Source organism: Cydia amplana, chromosome 23, assembly GCF_948474715.1.
Source record: "Cydia amplana chromosome 23, ilCydAmpl1.1, whole genome shotgun sequence".
Lineage (NCBI taxonomy): Eukaryota > Metazoa > Arthropoda > Insecta > Lepidoptera > Tortricidae > Cydia > Cydia amplana.
The window spans coordinates 2,659,286-2,680,448 of record NC_086091.1 but is presented as its reverse complement, the minus strand read 5'-3'; the positions used below and the strand labels follow the sequence as shown (position 1 = coordinate 2,680,448).

Sequence of the window (21,163 nt, the reverse complement as noted above, 5' to 3'; positions counted from 1 at the left end):
TTTGTCGGACGATATCAGCCTTTCAGTTGTTCAGACCTATCAACCTTTTGCGTTTAACTGACAGGCTGATATCGACCGGCGAACTGGTAATCTGTGGGCCCCCTTTATGGATTTTCACTTTAGTCACTTTAAAGGAAAAAGTCATTCTATGTATAGTTATGAGGTTAAAATTATGGTGACTGACATAACTTACAGTGTTTTCCTGCAGTTTAAAATATGCACATTTTTATATGATTATTAATCCTCATTCTGTTGCACATGCTCAATTTCAAAAACATTATAGTAGATTATGATACAAGTGCAAAAAGTAGGAAATTCCCCCGAAGACCGAAGGAAGTATTTTAAATCGACACAAGTTGCGAATTACCTTTTCGTATGTGTATAGTACAACGTTTTACAGTACATATGGCCCTTTAAATTTTCGATAGTGCTAGTTACCGCACTAGGGCCGTAAATTATTGCCATAATAATGTTTATATGCAACCGCATATAAGCCTCCTAGCCCAGTCCCCTGTGTATGAACCAGGAGCTCACCGGTTTTAATCCCGGTCAGGGCATTTATGTGTTTATCATTAATATTTGTCCCCGAGTGTGGATTTTATGTACTTAAGTATGTATATTGTTGCTAAGTACATAGTACATACTACAAGTTTTGCTTAGTTAGGAGCTAAGTCGATTTGTGTAAGATTTTTCCCAAATATTTATTTATTTTATATCAAGAGTGATCAATATAATAACTTATAAAAGAAGACTAATTCGTATTTTCAACATTTTCAAGTTTATACCCTTCAGACAATATACTTCTTTTTTGAGTAATTGGAAAGCTAATATTTAATCAAATAATTAAACGTGAAATTTGATTTAAATAATCACCCATTTCCTGGCATCCAAGATAAGCCTTTGAACATGTAATAAACTGATTTCAAATTTAAAATTTACAGTGGACTCAGACTAACAAAGTTATCAGCTAAAACTGACCTGTTTCCAAAGTTAGTTTTCCAGAACTCTGCAGCATCACTCTTCGTTATGCGAAACTGGTCACCAGCAAACGTGCCGTTCGGGAACATAGCCTTCAGCTCGCTCAGCATGTGGCTAAACACCAAACTAAGCTTGGTTAGATTCCTCCTGTAGTGCGAATTCTCTTCAAACATCTTTTCTTTGCCCTCTTTAAACAACTTTATAGCCTGCTTACACTTCCTTATCAAATTAATAATAAATATATTAAAATGTTCATTGCTATTCAGCGCCTGCATATTGTCCTCATATTTAGAATAAATAATACGCAATCTCTGATATGTGTCCGGCAAAATATCTAGAATGAAAGGAGGACTATTTTTCAAGTTCATCTTATGATGCTGACACAGTTTAACCACTTTATCCATCAATTCCCAAGTCTTATTCAAGGTTCTCTTATCCGTCGCCAACTTCGTAGGGCACACGGCGCCGGAAAAGGCGCCGTGTAGTTTCGAAAATATCGAAGAGATGTTTTTCTGTTGTGATTTTTGACGGGGGGCCGCCATGTTGCCAAGTCCGATGACATACAAATGAAAACAATTACAACGAGACACTAAACTTAATAAGCATTCATCACTTAATAATAATGGTGTCCAGCGTAGGTTTTCTCATTATCACTGAAACACACCACATTTACGACACAAATATGTACACGGCAACGATCACCCACTGACACATCTCCGACGCGTATGACAAATTGACAAATTTATGAATTAACTCCTGTTTTTTTTCTAACGTGACCGAGTTTGAGCGTGGAAGTTCTTAGCCAATAGAAGATTGTACCGCCTGTTGGAATCTGGTTTGTGATTGGCTGAACCACGAGAGCGTATTTACCAAGAGTACAAGGAAAACATACTACAGTTACGAGGTTAACTCGGTGTTGCAAGACTAAATCGATTTTTTACCCAATCTTGTTTGTGTTGAGCTGTTGAGTGATTTTTTTGGGTACATTGATTGAGTAAGACAATTTCGTGCTTTGAATTCGACAGGTAAACGAGATGGCGCGAAATGGTGATAACTTTGATTGTCAAAAGTGGACGTAAGTACAGCGCCATCTAGTCAAACTAAGCGGCACGTTTTTGACGTGATAACGTCTTATAAATCGATGAACACCGGTAGCATGCACGAAAAAGTGTCACGTTGTGGACAGATCTCCATGGTAACGTTGTAGACAGATTTCCATGGTAACGTTTAAAAGTATGCAATTTTTCATCAAGTACGTATCTTTTAGACATAGCACAAAAAAATCAAGCCAGTTTTTCTGTCTGCATAATGAATATAATATCCTTAAACGTTCTGAGGTAATTATTTCAAATAACAAAGGGGAAATAGTGAATCATATTAAAATAAACGTGCTCGACGCGGTCCCAGTATACATGTAATCTAAATATGCATTATGTATTACTGCAATGTTTTGCCGTTAGAGTGCAGCACTTGTGACTTAAGTATACCATAGAGTAACTTATACATACTGTACCTTAAACTGTTTTTTGATAAGTTTTCACAGACAATCACATATGTCATTGATACATCAAGGTGGTTTGTTTACAAAGGGTCTACCGGGAAACGCGAAATCGAAACTCAGCTATCTGCCTCTTTATCGCTATAGTTCGTTTTTTTAGCATTAGAAATAAGGTAAACAATCTTGACGTGTCTTTTTATTAAAAAACACGTTTTAAAAATATATAATGGCAAATATGTAACAATTTATGAATGTAATACGATCATTTATATTCTTCTGCTTTCATAAATAATAGTTACTGATTTTTTTAAATCGTTTTTCAATTAAAAGACATGACAAGATCGCTTACCTTCTTTCTAATGCTAAAAAAACGAACTATATAATATGCAAGAGTGATAGAGATTAGAGAATCCCACCATAAACATTTTCATGTAAAATGTTGCCAAGACGAAACCATAAGGCTCGCACTGACAAAAAGTTATCAGATCTCTTGTAGAGCCAAGCTTCTAACTCTACAAGCCCTAACTTCACAAACTCTACACCTTAGTCAAAATATGTGGCTTGACCGTTTCGCTATTGTCACATGGACGTAAGGTGAAAAATGTATTCACTATTCATTATTTTTTATAATACAATAGTTCTTGGAGTAACGAAACGGCCAAGCCACATATTTTGACTAAGGTGTAGAATTTGTGAAGTTAGGGCTTGTAGAGTTAGAAGCTTGGCTCTACAAGAGATCTGATAACTTTTTGTCAGTGCGAGCCTTATGGTTTCGTCTTGGCAACATTTTACATGAAAATGTTTATGGTGGGATTTCACTTCTTTTTGTAAGTTGCTTCCATCCCCTAATTTAAAGGGTTGCGCGTGTGATTTAAGGTACTATTAAAAATCCTGAAATACGTACCTCGGGGCATCTTTTATACAATCTACTTTTTACTGATTCCCCATACAAACTTCAACCCTCCTTTTCCCCTAACGCCTTTTCCACCCCATTTTCACCCTTACGGGGTGATTTTGGGGTTGAAAACTATTCAATGCCATTCCCCATTACAACTATCTACATACCAAATTTCAACTAAATCGGTTCAGCGGTTATTGATTTCCCATACAAATTTCCACCCCCCTTTTCCCCCCCTTAGGGGCAACAAATTTCAAGTTTTTGAATTATTTTGTTGTTTGTGTACTAATACTATCTTACATACCAATTTTCAGCTTCCTAGGACTTCAGGAAGTACCCTAGAGGTTTTGATGATCAACAGTGAGTGAGTGAGTCAGTGACGAAATTGGGGTATTTTAGATATGAATAAAATCTTAAGTATAAGAGCTATGCAATTGAAATTTTTTACGTTTAATAAGTCCACTATTGACATCATATCCCGAGAATTTTGTTTATCTGGCATAATCCAAACCCAAGTTATGAGGATTCAAAAAAACGACGAAGCGCTTCGAGAAAAGGTAGGTAGTGCCCTTGCGCTTCGCTTTGCTCGTCTTGGCGGGGGCACTACCGTGCCCCCAGATAGAGAGGTTAGATAACAAAATTTCGACTCTCTCGTTTGCGGTGGACCCTTAGATTGTGACTTATTGTGGGAGTGGCGCACCCTACGCCTTTCGCGTAATATTACCTATTAAAAATCGACTCCAAATGACAGTCTTTTCTATTTGATAATGTTTCATAGTAGTATCTAAGTTACCCCTGTAAATGTTTTCCTTTAGGTTTCTGGCAACACACCATGTGATTTGCGTTTTGTTTTTGCTCGAAAATCCATTCGGAGATCTAACTCAAGTTGCTCGTTCGTGCATACTCACTGATAATTTACTGGTATTATAAATATTAATAATTAGCATATTAATAATTAATTTTAAATAATAATAAATAATAATTAGTTCGTTTCAATATTGCCATCTGTTCCTCGGAACTAGAGAATATTCGTTTTGTTATTGTGGCTGTAGTTACGGGCTCTAGTGCTAGATGTCGCTATAATCAAAATACTTATAACTACATAGAGAAAATTTAGATGGCGCTGCAATAAAAGCTTACAAACTTTTTAAATAAATAATTTGTAAAAATAATAAACCTATTATCCATTATTGTAATAGGTACTCTTATTTCTAACTACGAGGTAAGTATTGAAAATAATATGTTGAAATTGACACATTAATACGGAAAACAAAAGCAAATCAGGTGTAAACTAAGAGAAAGGTATTGCTTATTATGTCACTATTTTAAACACAATCAAAAGTAAAAGTAATTAATACATAAACTCCAGTGGCCTATTTTATAAAGCTACAAGTTACAATTTACAAGCGGAAGCGTTCTAACCCTATGTGTTAGAACGAGACTTCCGCTTGTAAATTGTAACTTGTAGCTTTATAAAATAGGCCACAGGTATTTCACATCGTCAATTAACAATATCTGGGTGACCGAGCTTCGCTCGGAAAACATATAAAAACTCGAAAATGCGCATTTTCCCAGAGATAAGACCTAGCTAGATCGATTTTTCGCCCCCGAAAACCCCCATATAGCAAATTTCATCGAAATCGTTAGAGCCGTTTCCGAGATCCCCGAAATACCTATATATATAAATAAACAAGAATTGCTCGTTTAAAGGTATTAGATTTGTGTGTACCTACTCTACTGAACCAAACTGAACTAAAATGTTTAGCTTCACCATTCCGCTCCTGTGAATAAAATGCTATCAGAAAAGTTTCATGTGAAAATTGCTACGACAATATTTGCAGGCGCACAATTTAAAAGCTTTGTATAAAATCGAAAACTAAACCACCTGTTTTCGAACGGATCCTAGTCATCGACATCGTGTGAGTGTGAGCCTGTAAGCTCAAGCTATATTAGACATATCGACCGGGATATGAACCGTGACTACCTTTTGTATTGTTTTAGAGCTCCCGATATTTCGACGCAGTTATACATGCATCTTGTTCACGGGTAACTGAAGATAGCGGGTGGGTATCAAAGTAGTAACTGCGTCGAAATATCGGGAGTTCGAAAACAATACAAAAGGTAATCACGGTTCATATCTTGGTCGATATAAGACTAGTGAAACTAACCGTGAATCATTCAAAAGTTTCAAAACTGTTCAATTAGCTATACTTAGTGCTAAAAAGCTTATTGCAGGCGATTCTTAAGGGCTTAGAGCGTTTTCACTTTCACTTTGTCGGTTATGGGATAGAAATAAAATGTACAACATAATGAGTTTTTCTGTATTTATTTATTCCATAATTTATTCCTTTAAAAATATTCCGTTCCTTACTTAAAACATAATGTCATTGTCAGGTTTATTTAAATCAGCGTTTTTCTCATGCTTTATAAATAAGGAAATAAATGTTATGACAACTCCTTGAAACTTTAGTGTAATTTATATTCTATACATTTACAAGTTTTCTTTCCTACAATCACTATTAAAATTAATCACTGATATAGGTAAGCATTTTTAACTACCTAATGTGACTTTAATATTATGAGTTATGAGTATCTTGTGTTTTTTGTTTAACCCTTATCTTGGCATTGTAACACCCGTGATACATGGAACTTTAAAAAATCTAGCAGGTTAATTATATTATCTAACAAAATAATTCTGCCATAAATATGTTGAGCTACCCTCCTGTACGAGGGCTGTTTGATAAGTACCAAGTTCCAAATGTATTAATATCACGGGCCGAAAATATGTATACAATCGTTTTAAGCCATTTTTCAGAGGTGGGAAAATTTAAAAAAAACAGCATTCTTTTGTTTTTTTCTCATTTGACAGCGATTCAGTGAAAGCGTGAACTTAAAATTGTGAAAATGGAGAAAGAGCAGTATCGGTCTGTAATTAGATTCTTGTTTTTGGAAGGAAAAACATGTGATGAAATAAACGTAAGAATGCAAGCGGTTTACCATGAATGTGCTCCTTCTATGACAACCGATAGTGATACTGATACTGGTTTAACGAGTTTAAGCGGGGGAGAACAACCGTCTTTGATGAGGATCGCCCAGGCCGCCCAATTGAGGTGACTACAGACGATATGGTTAAGAAAATTGAAAATATCGTTTTAGCCGACCGCCGAATTGAACTTCGAGAAATCGTTGATGCTGTAAATGTTCCAATCGAGCGGGTACAAAACATATTAGAAGAAAAATTGGGTATGAAGACAGTATCGGCGAGGTGGGTGCCGCGTTTACTCACGGAGGAGCAAAAACTTCCGTTACTGACTACTTCGGAGCAGTGTTTGGCCGTGTTCAAACGTAACCCGAAGGAGTTTCTGCGTCGTTTCGTGACCGTGGACGAAACGTGGGTCACCACTACACCCCGGAAATGAAAGGGCAGTCGAAGCAGTGGATTTTACCGGGTGAACCTGCGCGAAAGATAGCAAAAATCGTTCCATCGGCTGGAAAGGTCATGGCGATCGTTTTTTGGGATTCGCAGGGTATTATACATATTGAGTTCTTAGAAAAGGGGAAAACGATAACAGGGCAGTACTATGCCAATTTATTGGATGAATTTGACGCTGTGTTGAAGGACAAACGACCCCATTTAAAAAATAAAAAAGTACTGTTTCATCACGACAACGCACCAGCTCATTCGTCTAGAGTTGTGATGGCTAAATTAACACAATTACGCTACGCCCTATTGCCTCACCCCCCGTATTCTCCAGATTTGACCCCATGCGATTTATTTTTGTTTCCCAACCTGAAAAAATGGCTCGGTGGTAAGCGATTTGGATCAAATGACGAAGTCATTGCCGACACAGAGGCCTATTTTAATGACTTTCCGAAATCATACTTTTTGGATGGTTTATTGAAGCTTGAATATAGGTGGAACAAGTGTATAGAGTTAAAAGGAGACTATGAAGAAAAATAAATGCATATAAACAAAAACAACTCATTATTTTTTTCATAAACGGGTACTTATCAAACAGCCCTCGTATTATAGAAAAAGATAATGGAGACAAGTGTCATTGTAAATTAATTAGTAGGTAATAATCAACATGGCGCCGTGGAAACAACAAATTTCGTTTCATACTGGAAGTTTTGCACTTATTTCTTATGTATTTTCCCATGATCTACATTTTGATGGATTAACTATCTGTTAGTGTATAAATATTTCCATTGCGGTCGAATTTTAAATCATTTAATACACAGAATCTTACATGAAACTGTTATGTACCTAAGTATTAGGTACCTATATTTGATACATTGCCAAGAACTCAGAATTGTACATGTCAAAAGGATTGTATTACATTTAATACATTGCCAAGTTGTCTTGCGAACGGAGCAAATGAGATCACAAACATAGGTAGGTACTTAAAAATTAAGAGTTGAAAATTTAAAATAGCGTGACACTTAAGTACTGTTTCATATTAATAGATACAGAATTACAAATACACTATACTTTTAACGTATTGATGTAAAGCCTGACCATAATATAATCACGCACCATGTTGCGGAATTTCACTGGAACTAATTTTTCATACTATACTGAATTGAACTGTCACCCTATACATGAGAATAACAGCGCCCTCTTGACAATGATCATAATATATTCCTAGTCTGACTTCATAATAGCCTAGGATTTTATATGTTGAGTCATCTATATATATAAATGCAAGTGTCCTGACTGACTGACTGACTGACTGATTCATCAACGCAGAGCCGAAACTACAAAAGCTAGAAAGTTGAAATTTGCACACTAGGTTGCATTTATAAAGTGTACAAGAGATAAGAAGCGATTTTGAAAAATTCAACCCCTAAGGGGGTTAAAAAGGGGATGAAAGGTTGTATGGGGTACAAGTTTAATTTTAAGCTAGGAATTTGAAACTTTGTAAAAATGTATTATATTAAAAAACAAGAAAACTAATTTCAGCGTTTTTGAAAATTCATCCCCCAAGGTGGTGAAAAAGGGGTTGAAAGTTTGTATGGAGATCAAATATTTTTGTGAGTGTGGGACTTGAAACTTTGTATATGGGGATATTATTATAAGACAAGAAAAGTAATTTCAGCGTTTTTGAAAATTCATCCCCTAACAGGGTTAAAAAGGGGTTGAAAGATTGAATCCATTACAAATGCTTTGAAACTTCTTAGAAAGGCATAATAGCCGATTACAAAATAAAGTAATTGCGACGTTTTTGGAAATTCAACCCCTAAGGGGGTTAAAAAGGGGATGAAAGTTCGTCTTGGGGTGCAAATTTCATTTTAAGCTAGGAACTTGAAACTTTGCAAATAAATATTAAATTTAAATACAAGAAAACTAATTTCAGCGTTTTTGAAATTCATCCCCTAAGGTGGTGAAAAAAGGGTTGAAAGTTTGTATGGATATCAAACATTTTTTCGAGCGCGGGACTTGAATCTTTGTATTTGGGGATATTATTAAAAGACAGGAAAAGTAATTTCAGCGTTTTGTAAAATTCATCCCCTAACAGGGTTAAAAAAAAGGTTGAAAGTTTGTATGTGGTTCAAATTTTATTTTAAGCTAGGTACTTGAAAGTTCGTAAAAAGATATATTATTAAAATACAAGAAAACTAATTTCAGCGTTTTTGAAAATTCATCCCCTAACAGGGTTAAAAAGGGGTTGAAAGATTGAATGCATTACAAATGCTTTGAAACTTCTTAGAAAGGCATAATAGCCGATTACAAAATAAAGTAATTGCGACGTTTTTGGAAGTTTAACCCCTAAGGGGGTTAAAAAGGGGATGAAAGTTCGTCTTGGGGTGCAAATTTCATTTTAAGCTAGGAACTTGAAACTTTGCAAATAGATATTAAATTTAAATACAAGAAAACTAATTTCAGCGTTTTTGAAAATTCATCCCCTAAGGTGGTGAAAAAAGGGTTGAAAGTTTGTATGGATATCAAACATTTTTTCGAGCGCGGGACTTGAATCTTTGTATTTGGGGATATTATTAAAAGACAGGAAAAGTAATTTCAGCATTTTGTAAAATTCATCCCCTAACAGGGTTAAAAAGGGGCTGAAAGTTTGAATCCATAACAAATGCTTTGAAACTTCTTAGAAAGGCATAATAGCCGATTACAAAATAAAGTAATTGCAACGTTTTTGGAAATTCAACCCCTAAGGGATTTAAAAAGGGGATCAAATTTCGTCTTGGGGTGCAAATTTTATTTTAAGGTAGGAACTTGAAAATTTGCAAAAAGATTAAATTTAAACACAAGAAAACTAATTTCAGCGTTTTTGAAAATTCATCCCCTAAGGTGACGAAAAAGGGGTTGAAAGTTTGTATGGATATCAAAAATTTTTTCGAGCGCGGGACTTGAATCTTTGTATTTGGGGATATTATTAGAAGACAATACAAGTACAAACACACACAAGAACAAAAAGGGGTTGAAAGTTTGTACAGGGTACAAATTTTATTTTAAGCTAGGAACTTGAAACTTCATAAAAAGGTATTATTTTAAAACGGAAAAAAAATAATTTCAGCGTTTTTGAAAATTTATATCTCAAGGTGGTGAAAAAGGGGTTGAAAGTTTGTATGGAGTTCAAACATTTTTGTGAGAACGGGCTTGAATCTTTGTACAGAGGCATATTATTAGAAGCCAAGAAAAGTAACTTCAGCGTTTTTAAAAATTCATCCCCTAAAATGGTTAAAAAGGGGTTGAAAGTTTATATTGGGTTCAAATTTTATTTACTTCAAACTTCGTAAATAGGTAGTTAGGTAGTAGGTTTTATTAAATAGAGGACATGAAAATCTTCTAAGGGGGTTGAGAGGGATTATGTCGAGAACAATTTTATTTAGTTAGGGGCTAGAAACTTCGTAGGTTGTGAAAGACAAGTCTCATGCGTTGTATAATATTAATAATTAACAAATGATTAACCGTCCTACTGCAATATTTTGCTGCATAATGTTCTAAGCTAATGTAGAATATATAACCACCAATATACAAATCCACGCGTACGAAGTCGCGGGCAACAGCTATATATATATAAATGCAAGTGTCCTGACTGACTGACTGACTGATTCATCAACGCAGAGCCGAAACTACAAAAGCTAGAAAGTTGAAATTTACACACTAGGTTGCATTTGTAAAGTGTACAAGAGATAAGAAGCGATTTTGAAAAATTCAACCCCTAAGGGGGTGAAAAAGGGGATGAAAGGTTGTATGGGGTTCAAGTTTTAGTTTAAGCTAGAAATTTGAAACTTTGTGAAAATGTATTATATTAAAAAACAAGAAAACTAATTTCAGCGTTTTCGAAAATTCATCCCCCAAGGTGGTGAAAAAGGGGTTGAAAGTTTGTATGGAGATCAAATATTTTTGTGAGTGTGTGACTTTAAACTTTGTATATGGGTATATTATTATAAGACAGGAAAAGTAATTTCAGCGTTTTTGAAAATTCATCCCCTAACAGGGTTAAAAAGGGGTTGAAAGTTTGAATCCATTATAAATGCTTTCAAACTTCTTAGAAAGGTATAATAGCCGATTACAAAAAAAAGTAATTGCGACGTTTTAGAAAATTCAACCCCTAAGGGGGTAAAAAAGGGTATGAAACTTTGTCTTGGGGTGCAAATTTTATTTTAAGCTAGGACCTTGAAACTTTGGAAAAAGGTATTAAATTAAAAAACAAGAAAACTAATTTCAGCGTTTTTAAAAATTCATCCCCCGAGGTGGTGAAAAAGGGGTTGAAAGTTTGTACGGACATCAAATATTATTGAGAGTGCGGGACTTGAGTCTTTGTATAAAGCCATATTATTAAAACTCAAGAAAAGTAATTTCAGCGTTTTTAAAAATTCATCCCTTAAAAGGGTTAAAAAGGGGATGAAAGGTTGTATGGGGTTCAAGATTTATTTTAAGCTAGGAATTTGAAACTTTGTAAAAATGTATTATATTAAAAAATAAGAAAACCAATTTCAGCGTTTTTGAAAATTCATCCCCGAAGGTGGTGAAAAAGAGGTTGAAAGTTTGTATGGAGATCAAATATTTTTGTGAGTGTGTGACTTTAAACTTTGTATATGGGTATATTATTATAAGACAGGAAAAGTAATTTCAGCGTTTTTATAAATTCATCCCCTAACAGGGTTAAAAAGGGGTTGAAAGTTTGAATCCATTACAAATGCTTTGAAACTTTTTAGAAAGGCATAATAGCCGATTGCAAAAAAAAGGAATTGCGACGTTTTAGGAAATTCAACCCCTAAGGGGGTAAAAAAAGGGGATGAAACTTTGTCTTGGGGTGCAAATTTTATTTTAAGCTAAGACCTTGAAACTTCGCAAAAAGGTATTAAATTAAAAAACAACAAAACAAATTTCAGTGTTTTTAAAAATTCATCCCCCGAATTGGTGAAAAAGGGGTTGAAAGTTTGTACGGAGATCAAATATTTTTTAGAGTGCGGGACTTGAATCTTTGTATAAAGCCATATTATTAATTCTCAAGAAAAGTAATTTCAGCGTTTTCAAAAATTCGTCCCTTAAAAGGGTTAAAAAGGGGTTGAAAGATTGTATAGGGTTTATATTTTATTTTAAGCTACGAATTTGTGACTTCGTAAAAAGTTATTTCATTAAAAGAGAAGAAAACTATTGTTAGCGTTTTTCAAAATTCAACATTTAAGGTGGTGAAAAAGGGGTTGAACATTTGTATGGAGGTCAATATTTTTTGTAAGTACGGGACTTGAATCTTTGTATAATGACATATTATTAGAATACGAGAAAAGTAATTTCAGCGTTTTTAAAAATTCATACCCTATAAGGGTCCAAAAGGGGTTGAAAGTTTGTATAGGGTTCAAATTTTATTTAAAGCTAGGAACTTGAAACTTCGTAAAAAGGTATTTTATTAAAAAACAAAAAAACCTATTCAGCGATTTTAAAAATTCATCCCCCGAGGAGGTGAAAAAGGGGTTGAAAGTTTGTATGAAGATCAAATATTTTTGAGAGTGCGAGACTTAAATCTTTGTATAAAGCCATAGTATTAGAACACAAGAAAACTTATTTCAGCGTTTTTAAAAATTCATCCCATAACAGGGTTAAAAAGGGGTTGAAAGATTGTATAGGTTATAATTTTATTTAAAGCTAGGAACTTGAAGCTTCGTAGAAAGGTATTATATTATATAAGGAGAAAAGAAAACTAATTTCAGAGTCTTTGATAATTCATCCCCCAAGGTGGTGAAGGGGGTCGAAAATTTGTATGGAACCCAAATATTTATCGGAGTGCGGGACTTGAATCGTTGTATAAAGGCATATTATTACAATACAAGAAAAGTAATTTCAGCGTTATTAAAAATTCATCCCCTAAAAGTTTAAACAGAGGTTGAGAGTTGGTAGAGGGTTCAAATTGTATTTAAAGCTAGGAACTTCAAACTTCGTAAATAGGTAGTTAGGTAGTAGGTTTTATTAAATAGTGGACTTGAAAATCTTCTGGGGGTTGAGAGAGATTATATCGAGATTTTTGAGAACAATTTTATTCAGTTAGGGGCTTGAAACTTCGTAGCCAGGTTGTGAAAGACAAATCTCATGCGTTGTATAATAATTAACAAATGATTAACCGTCCCTACTGCTATCTTTTGCTGCATAATGTTCTAAGCGAATGTAGAATTTATAACCACCAATATACAAATCCACGCGTACGAAGTCGCGGGCAACAGCTAGTTATTCATATAGGTAGAGTCTGTGCGGAAAGAAAAGAGTCGTGGAATGTATGGGGCCTCATACATTCCACGACTCTTTTCTTTCCGCACAGACTCTATCAGTTTTTGAACATCCAAATTCGCTTGAATCTAAAATGGGTTTGCTATATACACTTTCAGTCTATCCATATATGCTAACTATTGTAACTTTATTTAAACTAAGTCTTTTTTTGCCAAAATTTCAATTTTTTTATTACAATCCTAACTCAGCGTCCTCAGCACACTACACGGAGAATTATCCATCTTATTGTATTTCAAAATGGCGCCATGCACACCTATAAGTACATTATCAAACGCGTCCAAAGCGAAAGCATTTACACCGTTAACGTGAAATGAACCAAGCAAAGTAGCTTTCGCATTTTCTGGATCGATTTTATACATATTTCCAGTTTCATCCATAGCATATACCTTATCTGATCTGTTTACAAAAATACCTGTCATATTATTCGTTGGCAAGCCTTTAATTCTAATTGGTATAGTATGATTCGCTTGCAAAACGTAAGAAGTTTTCGCTGCGACGAAATACAGGTTATTAGAAGTGTCTGTTCTCAAATCATGTCCATTAGGTATTAAGGAGAAGGTCTCCTGTTTCTGACCTTTGTTACTAATTAATTGCACTCTATTCTGAGGATATGTAGCTATGTACATATTGGTACCATCTATAGAAACGGCGACATACATAACGTCTTCCCCAGTCGCTGCGTAATGTTCAAGTGACCCATCGACATTATATTTGTACACTCCATTATCAGTAGCCACATATACAATGTCGTTAACGTTATCTACTGTGGTTGACTGACCGACAACATCCATTTTGATAGTGTTTACTTGATTTCCTTTTAAAACTTGGACTCTCATTGTTAAATAATCATCACTTATTAGTGTGAAGAAGACTCTGCCGGATCGCCAGTGTACAGAGAAATCTGAAGGTATCCCAGTTAGGTTGATCGGGGCAGCTTTCACGTAGTAATAATTGTTTATCTTCCGTATATCCATGTCGTCACATTCCTCCTGAGTTAGTCTTTGTCTTACCGCGATTGCATTTATCGTTGTCACGATCAATAGCACGACGAGAAATCGCTCCATCTGAAATGAAACAAGTTTACGTTAGAACAAGGTAGGTACCGTCAAAAATATTTTTTTGATATACTAGACTTTCATGGTTTAAAAGCGCTGGTGGCCTAGCGGTAAGAGCTGTGGGTAAGAGCGTGCGACTTGCATTTCGGAGGTCGCTGGTTCAAACCCCGGCTCGTACCAATGAGTTTTTCGGAATTTATGTACAAAATATCATTTGATGTTTACCAGTCGCTTTTCGGTGAAGGAAAACATTGTGAGGAAACCGGACTAATCCTAATAAGGCCTTGTTTACCCTCTGGGTTGGAAGGTCAGATGGCAGTCGCGTGTAAACGAAGTGCCTACGTCAATGCCTGGGATTAGTTGCCAAGCCGACCCCAGGCTTCCATGAGTCGTGGCAAAAATGCCGGGATAACGCGAGGAAGATGATGATGACACTTTTATTGCCAACTGTACTTTCTCTCCTTTGCAAGTAGGTATCTATACGCGGAAAGGTAAATTATAGTACATTACATACCTAGGGAGGCGAATTCGTGAATGCTCCAGATCACAGGTGTTTGTGTTGTATAAATATGCGATCTGGGGCTTTACGAATTACCGCCCGTGGTTTGTCTAAAGTTTTACGTCTTGCCTTGGCCAGGAAGTGAGAGAAAGAAGGTCACACAAACTTCACGTGCGGCGCGAAGCGTTTCCATGTGTGCGTGTTAGCGGGGAGGGAAGAACTAGCGGGCGTGGTTTACAAAGCGCCAGACGCGGCTGCAGTAGGCCCTTAAGGGTAAAAGTGTTTAACAAAAGGTTTAGATTTTTGTTGATACTTATTGTCTATTATTGCATATTATTGGAAAGATAATAGGATTACGCTGGTAAGCTGCTATTGTGTTAAGTATTCGTTTGCTTGTTACATCATAGATTGTTTTTAGAGACAGTACCTATATTTTGCAATTTACGTGCGATATAGATTTACTGTTGTTTTTAGATTGTACATATCCATACTAATATTATAAATGCGAAAGTGTGTCTGTCTATCCGTCTGTCTGTCTGTTACCTCTTCAAGTTTTCACGCTTAAACCACTGAACCGATTTAGTTGAAATTTGGTATGGAGATAGTTTGAGTCCCGAGGAAGGACATAGGGTAGTTTTTTTCCACAGAAATGGCATTTTAAGGGGGTGAAAAGGGGGTGGAAGTTTGTATGGGGAATCGTTAAAAAGCAGATTAGGTAAAAATAAGCTACCCAAATTACTAACTCCACGCAGACGAAGTCGCGGGCAAAAGCTAGTATGTTATATTTATTAGGCGTCAAACTTTTTTATACCACGTCGGTCGTCGGTCGTCATCGTAGCCTATAGACGCCTGTAACTCCAGTACCTAGCCTTACTTAAGTAGGTACCAGTACCACAACTGCCTTAGCGTGTCAAACTTACATCTCTATCGTCTGCGTAACTCAGTGTCAAACTGTGTGGATGTTGCCACATACTTAAACGGTACCGACATAAACGCTATTGAGAACGTAACTTGCTTTCTATGTATCTCGTTCCTACTCGCATATTAGTGCGACCGAGATGTAATAAAGTAAATTATGTACATAGACGTTAGCGTCTACAACCATGACAAATAACTATTTGTCATGGAGTTTTGACACTGTCAATGACTCATGGTACGGGTAGTACTGGTAGCTATACAACATACAGAGCCTCTTATTTGCACGTAATAGGTAAAGCATAACCTCTAAGTGCCAGTTGCACCATCCACACTTGACAGACTGATCAGCGTCACCCGGCGCGCCACGACGGTTTAGGTACTATGAAACTTTCCATATAATAAAATTTAGCGAACTCTTTAACGATGACAGTTTGATGCAACCGAGCCTAATAACAAGTTACAGGGATAATAAAGAAAAAAATCATATACTTAATAGTAATTTAGTCCCCTTTTGTAAGGGGGTTCGTTTGCGTCAAATCCGGTTGTTCTGATAATTTGCAGACTTTTTTATGATGTTGGCGCAATGAATAATGCAATTAAGTTTGTGACTTCGAGCGCCGAACACAACTTTGTCAAAGATCTAAAAAACCGCGAAAGTTTCGGTTTTATTTTAGATTTGGACGATTATAACCCTTTAGGACTAGTTAGGGTTCCGTACCCAAAGGGTAAAAACGGGACCCTATTACTAAGACTCCGCTGTCCGTCCGTCCGTCCGTCCATCCGTCTGTCACCAGGCTGTATCTCACGAACCGTGATAGCTAGACAGTTGAAATTTTCACAGATGATGTATTTCTGTTGCCGCTATAACAACAAATACTAAAAACAGAATAAAATAAAGATTTAAGTGGGGCTCCCATACAACACACGTGATTTTTGACCGAAGTTAAGCAACGTCGGGCGGGGTCAGTACTTGGATGGGTGAGCGTTTTTTTGCTTGTTTTGCTCTATTTTTTGTTGATGGTGCGGAACCCTCCGTGCGCGAGTCCGACTCGCACTTGGCCGGTTTTGATAGTACCTTCTCAAGACGTTTAAAGTAGACTAAATTTGCCACAATACGAAACTAGAATTGTCTCTGTAGATCTAATAGTTTCCGAGATAAAGCTTTTCAAAATTTATAATTTTTTGAAATTGAATTCGTAGGAAAGTGAGTGCAGTAAGCATGAATTTTTGTCTCAGGCGATGCCGCTGTCAAACAAAGCTGACTTGGCCTGGTAGCCACGAGATCGTACCGTGCCTACCCCCCAAAAAGGGAGGGAAAGGGTCGGTTCCCCAGGTCCAATCTATGCTATATTTCTTCCTGCTCTTAGCAACTAGGGCAAGTTATAGGTATATCATTTTCCGCACAGGACCTAAGAAGAGTTTTGTATTGTATTGTATTATTTGTATTGTAAGTATATTGAGATAGATTTTGCTGAGAAAAACAGTGAAAATTTCAACTCACAATGTATTACACCACACAAGTTACGGGATACGAGCTTTTTAAAGTATCTGTCAACGCTTATTTGGCAGTTTTTATAAAAAGCTCGTATCTCGTATCTTATGTTTCTTAGGCCCACTTGCACCATTTCACTAACCCGGGGTTAACCGGTTAAATCTGGAGTTACCATAGTTATCAGTACTATTTGACATTGGGTTAACGGTTTAACCCGTTAACCCCGGGTTAGTGGGATGGTGCAAGTGGTCCTTAATGTTTGACACTCATAAAACTTCTTACGTACTTAATTAATGATTAGACGGATAAGTTCTACCTATATCTAGTTTAATTTATTAGATTAACCACTGTACACCTACCTTGAACATTTCCACACAAACACAACACTCACTCTCGCCGATAACGCTCAAACTGATTTGTTTATCATGCACCCAGCTTTATTTATGTATTATGTTATCTATTGTTTTCGTGAATAGCATTATTACACTTATCGTAATGAAGTTTGTGTGTTTTTCAAAGTGAGGACGAAGTTATGTATCAAACGTATTTAGTCCCCATTGTTTTCTGGATATTATGATTATAGAAAATATTTTTACGCAATTGTACTGTAGGTACCTAATAGGTAGGTATTAACTACAGCTATGCCGCCGAACTAGCCTAAAGGCTGACTCACGTTAGACCGGGCCGTGACCGGGCCGGAGCTTCCGGCGCTTACTTTTCTATGACAGATGACAGGTGATCACGTGATGCTTTCCATAGAAAACGAAGCGCCGGAAGCTCCGGCCCTGACACGGGTCGGTCTAACGTGAGTCATCCTACAGTTCCCAAACAAGTGCGCCCGACGCCCTGGAGCGCCGTGGACAGTAAATGAAATGAAAGTTTATTCATGAGAACATATAATAGTACAGTAGATGTTATTAAGTGTACATATTGACCCATGATATGTTCGGCCTTATGGTAAAGGGGCGCCGCGAGCTAATCCTCATCACCATCATGTAGGTAGGTTCTATTTCGAATGGTCTAACTAGACTAGGGCGCCGAGATTAAATTTTAATCTTGTGAGTGCGCCGCGGACTGAAAAAGGTAGTCCGCCCTACTCTCTTTTAGAAGACTCACTCCAAAAGAGGCATTTAGCAACCTGAAAACTTTGCTAGGCTACATGGAGGAGCTGGGGTGGTTAGAATAGCTACCTCATTTCACGCAAACTAGGCACAATGGTTGATGATTTGCGGAAAATGTCCAGAGGCACTAACTAACTAACCCCCCTACTCTTAATAGGCCTTAACCCTTAAATGCATAGTGTTGCCAAATGTATACAAAGCATTAGACAGCTCACAGATTAATGGTTAAACAAGTTCTATTTGTTCCTGTATATTATTTCAATAGTAAATCTAATAAATTTTCCGAATTATTACATAAATTTACGCAGTATTTTAATTTATAATAATTACATTTGTTTATTGACGAAATGTCGGAAAACTTGGAAAAACCTGGAAGTTGATGATTTTTTGTATGTGATTTTGGGCAGATTATTCGGGGTTTGTAATTATTTTATATTTACAAATTTTATCATAGGAACATCATAAATAGTGTACCTTTCTGATGGCAGTTAAGATTTTTCCTATACCCTTTACTATAGCTATATATTTCCAAAAATATGATTTAGCCTATGCAACTTTTAACACTGATTTCGCAATGAAAATCGATGATATAATTTTTTTTACTATTTTTCCTAGAAACGGCAAAAAATTATGTGATACATATATTAATTTCGGGCAAAAAGAAAAAATCATGCATTTAAGGGTTAAACCCTGGCGGGACCTGCCTCTGCATGCGTCCCATGAGACGGGCAAGGGCAGCATCTACTCGTTGTACCCCTTAAATTTCATTAAAGTGACAAAAGGGGCTCTACGTGTTGGCTTCGGCTCCGCGTACGCCTCTCAAAGGTCCGGAACACCAAGACATGCTACTATTACCTATGTAGGCGACGCCACAGTATATCATAATCATAATGCCATCACTACATAGTATAAAACAAAGTCGCTTCCCTCTGTCTGTCCATATGTATGCTTAGATCTTTAAAACTACGCAACGGATTTCGATTAGATAGAGTGATTCAAGACGTAGGTTTATGTATAGTTTGTTAACCCGTGCGAAGCCGGGGCGGGTCGCTAGTTATATATATATTCTGATAAAATCGATAACCTACTGACTCCCACATTCTGGGAAGACATAATAATAATGTTATTCTTGGCTTATCTTGTTTTGTTAGTAGTGCATCTAACGATTTATATAGAAATTATATTATAAACAAACCCGATTGCAGGGGGCTTAGCCAAGATGACAATCTTACATCGACAAACGAAAAAAAGAACAGGACACGGCCCGGTCTAACTGTAACTTGAGTCATCCTTATATGTTGCCTGTTGAAAGAAAAGTACAGTCAGCGATAAAAGCTTGCATCTAAAATTAAATTATTGACAAAAGACTTATCACCTCATCAATCGAGCTTCGCACAAATGCCAGCTGTTCCATTTTCCATATTACCAGCATTTGTAAGCAAAACTTCGCATGCATTCAAAGGCTTGACATGGACAAATCTAATATTGTAAGAAAATATTGCGAAGAACGTGCTCAAACAAAATTGTTTACAGAATCTTTACTAAGGCGGTAGGGTTGGTCCACTCTGAAAAATGGGCCTCTTTTTTGACATCCTAAATAAGGTATTTGGCTGGCAAATCAAATAGCTTCCTTTTCAACGAGAAACTGTCAAAACGATTAGCCACTATAGATTTTATACGAAAGGCATACCTACTCGTAGTACATAATGTAACGTAACATACACATCGTACTTACTACTTTTATTTCTTTCCGATTTATTTGAATAGAAATATAAAAAGACAACTACGGTTCACGCTTTTGTAATAGCTTTGTGTGTCTAACTTTGTAGTTAGAGTTAGAGTTAGAGTTAGAGTTATTTATTCAGTAATACCATTAAGTGTGTATAAAACACCATTAAGTATGTGTGTAGTGTTCTATTTCGTGCATGGTGTGGAATAATTTAGTTTGCTTTAGCGTTGTAGTTAGGTACTTATATTTATTATAAGGTTAAAAGGGCCAATCTTTGAAGGATGTAATTATTATTTACCATTTGTATTTGTACTACCGGCATCTCTTTAGAGCTAGGGCTAGCTCTGATCATGAATACTGGTTGTACATGAATGCAAGAATATTTTACGGTGTGAAAATCACACGCTTAGACAGGTAACCCTATTGACTCAATTTGGGTCACACTCAGATTTAGGTTCTAATTTTTATTTTCTGAAGCCCCCAGAAGTACAAAAATCTGTACAAATTTGGCGCAGTACAATACTACGTCAGGGCCAGTGAATTACGCCGTTGGAAATTAGGCTACTAGGACCTTTATCTTTTAGTACCTAACAAAAGAGGCATTTTTTGTTAGGGTTCCGTACCCAAAGGGTAAAAACGGGACCCTATTACTAAGACTCCGCTGTCCGTCCGTCCGTCCGTCCGTCTTTCACCAGGCTGTATCTCACGAACCGTGATAGCTAGACAGTTGAAATTTTCTCAGATAATGTATTTCTGTTGCCGCTATAACAACAAATACTAAAAACAGAATAAAATAAAGATTTAAGTGGGGCTCCCATACAACAAACGTGATATTTGACCGAAGTTAAGCAACGTCGGGCGGGGTCTGTACTTGGATGGGTTGGGTGACCGTTTTTTTGCTTGTTTTTCTCTATTTTTTGTTGATGGTGCGGAACCCTCCGTGCGCGAGTCCGACTCGCACTTGGCCGGTTTTTAGGGTTCCGTAGCCAAATGGCAAAAAACGGAACCCTTATAGATTCGTCATGTCTGTCTGTCTGTCCGTCCGTATGTCACAGCCACTTTTCTCCGAAACTATAAGAACTATACTGTTGAAACTTGGTAAGTAGATGTATTCTGTGAACCGCATTAAGATTTTCACACAAAAATAGAAAAAAAAACAATAAATTTTTGGGGTTCCCCATACTTCGAACTGAAACTCAAAATTTTTTTTTTCATCAAACCCATACGTTT

General features: G+C 36.4%; 2 protein-coding genes across 2 annotated transcripts in view; both read right to left on the bottom strand.

Annotated features, from left to right (window-relative positions):
• The window catches only part of LOC134658619 (E3 ubiquitin-protein ligase CBL), a 161,329-nt gene extending 159,398 nt beyond the window's left edge, over window positions 1-1,931 (bottom strand). Inside the window, exon 1 of the mRNA XM_063514271.1 lies at window positions 979-1,931. Within this exon, the coding sequence (XP_063370341.1) occupies window positions 979-1,520 (542 nt within the window). The 5' untranslated portion in view covers window positions 1,521-1,931. The remainder of the gene's footprint in view (window positions 1-978) is intronic.
• Window positions 1,932-13,226: 11,295 nt separating this feature from the next.
• LOC134658894 (uncharacterized) lies at window positions 13,227-17,486 on the bottom strand. Its single transcript, XM_063514543.1, has 2 exons — window positions 17,443-17,486; window positions 13,227-14,183 (listed from the first exon to the last, which is right to left on the bottom strand). Exons 1-2 carry the CDS (start codon window positions 17,449-17,451, stop codon window positions 13,299-13,301), a joined length of 894 nt encoding a protein of 297 aa, XP_063370613.1. The 5' UTR covers window positions 17,452-17,486; the 3' UTR covers window positions 13,227-13,298.
• Window positions 17,487-21,163: the final 3,677 nt, after the last annotated feature.